General features: G+C 24.6%; 3 protein-coding genes across 3 annotated transcripts; all 3 read left to right on the top strand.

The window, feature by feature from the left end:
* Positions 1-213: 213 nt before the first annotated feature.
* Positions 214-1,104, top strand: EIN_156840 (hypothetical protein; the record flags this gene model as incomplete). Its single annotated transcript, XM_004183342.1, has 1 exon — positions 214-1,104. The coding sequence occupies one exon, from the start codon at positions 214-216 to the stop codon at positions 1,102-1,104; it is 891 nt and encodes a 296-aa protein (XP_004183390.1).
* A 73-nt stretch (positions 1,105-1,177) lies between these two features.
* EIN_156830 (hypothetical protein) lies at positions 1,178-2,393 on the top strand (the record flags this gene model as incomplete). Its single annotated transcript, XM_004183341.1, has 2 exons — positions 1,178-1,273; positions 1,512-2,393. 2 exons carry the CDS (start codon positions 1,178-1,180, stop codon positions 2,391-2,393), a joined length of 978 nt encoding a protein of 325 aa, XP_004183389.1.
* Positions 2,394-2,445: 52 nt separating this feature from the next.
* On the top strand, positions 2,446-3,022 carry EIN_156820 (hypothetical protein; the record flags this gene model as incomplete). The annotated part of the gene is made up of 3 exons (XM_004183340.1): positions 2,446-2,548; positions 2,616-2,648; positions 2,694-3,022. 3 exons carry the CDS (start codon positions 2,446-2,448, stop codon positions 3,020-3,022), a joined length of 465 nt encoding a protein of 154 aa, XP_004183388.1.
* Between the last annotated feature and the right edge of the window lie 3,854 nt (positions 3,023-6,876).

The raw sequence follows: 6,876 nt of genomic DNA, 5'->3' as shown, positions 1-6,876 counted from the left end.
ACGATCAATAAATGATAATGAATATAAAACAGAAGGTGTAACACATGACTTAGATAATAATACAATTCATGCTGATCTTAATTGTTGATTTGAAAAAAAAATTAAGTAATTGGTATGATTAGACAGTTCTTTAATCAATTAATTGAAAAACTATATTCAACAGCAAATTTAGTTTATAAATATAGATTTAGTGATACCACTTGGAAAACATATATGTTAAATTCTAAAGAAAATATAGATGAATTTCTTAAATCAATATCAAACGAAACTCTTGGTTTATATAATCAATCTGAAATTGAAAACAGTTCAGATTCTGCATTTTATGTTCAACATGAAGTTCCAGAACCTTTAATTATTATAGAATTAATAACTGAAGAATATGATTATAAAAAAGAAATCAATGAATATCGAAATAATGGTGCTGCATTCTTTGCTTATTATTATACAGAAGAATATAAATGTTTCTCTAAATATTTAAAAATAGCACAAATATTTGATTCTCTTAGTGTTGAAAACAAAATTAGACACGAATTAAATAATAATTGTTTAATATATGCGTTACAACAAGCTACAATAAATGAGAAAGTTGTTGATTTATATTGTGTTCATTGTTATTCAAGATATCAGAAAATTAAATTGATAGATAAAGTTTCAAAATCATGTAATATTAGAATTCAAATAAAAAATGAAGAATTAAAGCGCAAAGATCATGCTAATACAATAATGATATATATAGGATCAGATAATGAAGAAGCTACTGAAATTAGTATGTATTTATTCAGAGATTCAAATATGAAGGGTGATCATTATTTCTTAGATAAAAATATTACTATTACTCCATTTTATCTTAAGAATAGAGTTGAAATGAATAAATGGGCATTAGATCACAACAAACCAATTGAATCTTTGTTTAATAAACAAAGAAAGAAAGGAAATTCATATTTAACAAATCCAGGAGCTAAATCCAATATAAAATTATCTGAACTTATTTTATATATTAGAGATAACAATGGCTTTAAACCATATTCACTTAGTGATGTTCTTCATTTACCATCTGATTTATCTGATTATGTAAACAATCAATCGAATCATTGGATAATCTAGTTTTTGAAGTTAAACCAATAACAATGGAAAAAAATCAATAAAAAATCTAAATCCAAAAACTATATTTACTATAATGCAGATTTCGAAGCTAGTACACAAGGAATTCATAAAGCATATTGTGTTGCTTATTCTAGACGAAATTCATCTCAAATTTCATGTAAATATGGTGGTAAGTGTGTAGAAGACTTCTTATCTGATTTAGATAACAATTCCGTTGTTTACTTTCATAATTTGAAATATGATTCGTGTTTCTTAGCAAAATATGGAATTGAGACATGTATTAAGAAAGATGGAAAAACTATGAAAATGAAACTAAATTATCACGAAAAAAAGAATTGTTTTGAAAGATAGTTATTCAATAATTTCATATAAGTTATCAGATTTTCTTAAAATGTTTGATTTAAAAGATATTCAAAAAGTTATACCCTTATAATTACTACAACGCAGATAGAATTCAAAATAATATTGGTATAATTTCAGAAGCTGGTGAATATGAATCTCAAAAATGGAATGAAAAACAATATAATTTATTTAAAGAGAATATATATAAAAACAATAATTGTTTGGTAAATAACAACAAGTTCGATATGAGATTATATTGTAAATTCTACTTTTGTCAAGACGTTAGAATATTAAAAGAAGGTCAAATTAAATTCCGAAAAAATAATTTGAAAAGTTTAAATATAGATGTTGACAACTTTATTAGTATATCTGCTTTAGCTAATCACTATTTCAAATTACATGTTTACACACAAATTCCAAACTTAATGCAATCTTCTGGGAAAGTTAGAGAATTTATACAGGGTGCAGTATATGGAGGTAGAAATATGTGTAGAGATAATTCAAAACAACATGTTACTAAAGATTTATATGATTATGACGCATGTTCATTATATCCTATTGCTATGCATATATTAAAACTGGCCACTGGAAAACCTATATTAATCCCACAAGAATCATGTAATAAAACTATATTAAACCACTTAATGTTAGAACAACAATTAGAACCAACAAATGAACGTTATATATCAGCATTTATTGTAGATAAAGAAATAACTAAAATACATAAACATTTACACTTGCCAATTATAACTAAGAAAGATAATAAAGGTGATAATAATGTTAATGAATGTTGTACAATGAGAGTAGATAATATTATGATTGAAGATATGATTAAATTTCAACAAATAGAGTTTAATATTATTAGAGGATATTATTGGACTGGATGTAAATCTAATGTGTTTAGTAACGAGATTGAAAAGATATACAATTTAAGATCTCAACTTTAAAAAGAAGGTAATCCATTACAAAACAATTATAAATTATTGATGAATTCATCATATGGAAAAACGATTCAAAAACCAATTAAAAATGACTTGGTTTACAAATATATTAATAATAAAGGAAAATGTGATTCAGATAGATATCTTAAAAAGAACTTTACGTTAGTTAAATCTATGTATTACATATCAGATAATATTAGATGTTTTGAAACAAATAAACCATTTGAGGACTTACAAATCTCATTGGTGTACAAATATTAAGTATGAGTAAGAGAATAATGAATGAAGTAATGTGTTAAGCAGAAGATTTAAATATAGATATATATTATCAAAATACTGATTCAGTGCATATAGACAAAAATAAGATAGAACTATTAGAACAAAAATATAAAGAAATATATGGTAAAACATTAAGAGGAGGTGAATTAGAACAATTTCATCCAGATTTTGATGAATTATCTGGGGACTTATATTCAAAAGAATCTTACTTCTTAGTTAAGAAAGCTTATATAGATGTATTAACAAACGATAAACAAGAAAATGCTTTACATATGAGAATGAAAGGTATTCCAAACAATTTATTGGAAAATAACGAAAATCCAATTGAATTATATAAGAAACTCTACGCGGGATAATCTTTTAAACTGTTTTTCAAAAGTCTGTACTGTGGTGTCCCGATTTTTTGCGTTTATTTTGTTTATTATTTTTGGGAATCGTTTTTTGTAATAAATTCGCTTATTTTTTCCAAGTAAAAAAGAGAAAAACAGTCTTCAAAATATATTTTTTTACTTGAAGAATTTTTAAGCATTAAAAAATTCCATATAAAATTTGAAATAACAGGATTTTTGTTTCAGAAAAACACACAAATGATCCCAAAAGTGCATTTTAGTACAAAAGCAAATAAATTTTAATGTCAATCTTTTTCATTATCAAACATTTTAATAATTAATGAAATATTCACAAAACAAAAGCTTAGTTCGAAGAGTAGTATGCTTAGTAGTGTTGTCACAAGAACAATATAAATATCAAAATGATTTGATAACTTATCTTTGTTGGGTTTTAAAAAGTCGAGATTCTTTTTGAGCATTTCAGTGAAAACATCTTTTTTAAAATATCCAATAACAAAACAATATTGTTATTTTGTATTATTTTTCTAGTGTTGCACTTTGACAATTTGACTTATGCCTGTCAAAATTATCAAACATTTGCTGTAATTTATTTTTTGGTGTTTTTGGAACTCTTTATTTCATTGTTTTTTATTCGGAGAAGATAACCACATGTTTGTTTTTAATTGAAAATAATTTTTAAACAGAGTAATATTCAGTTAAAACTTGACACGAACAACACCATCCCAATTCACTTAAACGTTAATTGTTGTGCTTTTAGGTCAACAATGCTGAGTTTGTGTTGCGAAGTATCGAGTTATGGTCAAATCAAATAACGGGATCGGGTTTTTTGGAAAAGGCTGGCTAATATTCCAACATTTTCCCGAATTTGTACGAAAATAATTGAACGGGATTGGTATTTTTTCAAAATAAAGTCAATACTTTCGATTTTTTGTTTTTTGTTTTTTTAGGAAAAAAACAAAAATAAAAAACGGGACTTTAGGAAGTTCTAAAAATATGACAGTACCGACTTTTGAAAAACAGTTTACATTTAACTTACAAGAATTAAAACCTAGTTTCGAATTTAGTAAGACATTTGATATTAAAACAAGAGAAAACTTTACTAGAAAAATTCAATTCTAAATGAAGACAACTTATTCTTACGGATTCAATGAATCCTCAGACCCTAACGAGTCGTAACCAATTATTTAATAGACTTTTATATGTTCCCAGCATATATTAGTCTTATTTTTTTGGTTTGAAATCATTTGATATTATTTTACAAAAATAAAAATTTAAAATAATTAATTTGAAATAATTTAAAGAGATATAACAACATCTGATAACATCTGAGAAATACTAAAAATATCTAATATAATATGAGAGTTTATATGAATCGACTTATAAATTCATCTATATCTTTATCATCATTATCATCATTATCATCATTATCATCATGATATTTTTTTAGTGGTTCATTACTAAATGTCATTTCTTTATGATTATTATCTTTGATACTATATCTAACCCAATCGTCACTATATTTACTAACTCTAGGTTTGATTAATTTGACAGTGTCGTTTTTAATTTAAAATAACTCTTTATATTCAACTCTATAGTATAAATCAACTTCGTAATTATTTAACTCTGTAATATGAACACATTTTTAAATAGCTTTAATAATACATTCCATGGTAGTTGTCATTTTAGATTTACAAAAATTGAAATTATCACTTTAAAATAATAACTAAAAAATAATTAAACCTAAATAACGGAGCGAAGCGACGAAATTGTGATAATTGAGGCTTCCCGAAGGGTGTCCGAAATCGGCACGATTTATATACTACTTTGTCTTTTGGTGTTTTGCTCAAATTCAAATAGAATTCTTTCATTTGATTCTTGGTCAAGATACTTGGCTATAGAAACTCTGGGATCTTGAAACGGATAAATATAAGGGAGCACAGCACCACATAATTTGCATTGAACGAGATCTTGGGTTTGCCCATTTTTGGGGGGAAATTCGCTGAAGTATAGCCACACAGCTGAAATTTTTCGAGGTGGTTTTTATTCGATTTTTTCTGATTTCCACATTTATCTTGGAGGTATAATACCAAATGATAAACTCTTTTCTTGAAATAGTTCTGATGTAACAGTGTGTGTTGTTATTATAGTTTCCCTTTCTCGAACCAAATTTTTATTTTCAACTACATTTTGTCTATTCATTATAAATTTATTTTAAAATTTAGATGGTTTTATTTTTTATATTATATTTTAAATAAAAAGCTCGTTAATATTCTATTTATTGGTATTATTTATGTATAAATGCCACACAAATCATTATTTTTGTTTTTACATTTTTTTTTCTGTGAATAAATATATGTTGTGGTTTTTTAAAAACAAAATTGACAAAGAAATTATCAAATATCAAGTTACTTTGATATTTTAATATTTGGTGTTAAAGTTACTCGGTATTTGTATTTGGTATTTTTTGGTATTTATCAACGATACTTCCGCCCTAGTTTGGCACCCATTTTCATATCAATTATTATGAAAAAAAATAAAAAACAAAAAAATTAAAACCAGAATATTTACATCAATCAATCCTTTAATTTCTTGGCACTCATTAAATAATCTATCTGAATATTGGACTTTCGGCCCGCGCATTTCATTTTTGGATATTTCTAAGGAAAACCACGGTTGCAACAGGGAAATAAATTTTATTCGGCCCGCGTATTTGCAAACACAATATTTGCTATATGTTTTGTTATTATTTTTTTGTTGGAGTTTTTCATATTTTAATTAAACTTAAAAATAAACATAATCTTTAAAAATGTTTTAATAACATTATTAAAAAATTATTAAGCCAAAAAATAAAGATGGTAATTGTTCATTCAACAATTATATTTTTTTTATTTCATCAAAATTCTGTAATAAATAACTCATAAATATGGTAAATAAATAATTCAATAATAGCTTTGATGAAATTATAAAAAAATAAACAATAGAATGAAGATAATTGCAGTTGTTTTGTTTCAAACACTCTGTTAATGCATCAATGATGAACAGAATCGTTTTAATTATTTACTCGCGTATAATAATTCTTCTGTTCTATCAAAGTATTGCACGTTTATAAAACAACCTAAATTTATCAACAACACCAAGTATTGTGATTCAATGTTTTGTTATTGTCCATTCTATTACATTTTATATTAATTTGGTATATTTAACCACTATTTGATGTTTGAAAGTGATGAAAAGCAATAATAAATCAAATTTAACAAGTAATCGCAAGGTGACAGCTCTGTTCTGGTTAATTTCACTTAACTATGTTAAGAGGAAGTTTGGTTAATAACAAATTTTATTTTAATATGTTAAATTATTATTTAATCGTTATTAAATAATTTCTAATATTTTATAATATTATCAATTATAATTAATAGTTTTATTTTGTATAGTATAAATATTATATTAATAAACCATTTATTTATATACTATACATTTTAATATTTTATAGTTTTGTTGTTAACTGTCGTTTTAACATTAAAAATGACCGCGGCAAAAAATCCCCATCTGTAAAGAAAAGGTTTTGGAGATCGCAAAAACAAACATAAGTATGAATTATACTAAAACTACTTTATTTTTGTCATAAAAACAAAGAAAATATATACCTTTTCATTTTAAAATGCATTTTTGGGACAAGTTCCTTTTTCCCTGTTCCGTGATAAACCCTGTTTGGTATAAGATTTGTCTTTCAATCAATAGAATATATAATTTAACAAATTAATATTGGTAATATAAATAATACAAAAATAAACTATTTTTATAAACAAATAATAATGTTAATAAAAATGATTAAATAATATTATCAGATATTCAAGTTTTTC

The sequence above is a fragment of the Entamoeba invadens genome, assembly GCF_000330505.1.
Source record: "Entamoeba invadens IP1 unplaced genomic scaffold scaff_1105074725011, whole genome shotgun sequence".
Taxonomy (NCBI): Eukaryota; Evosea; order Mastigamoebida; family Endamoebidae; genus Entamoeba; species Entamoeba invadens.
This window is presented reverse-complemented; position numbering and strand designations above follow the sequence as displayed.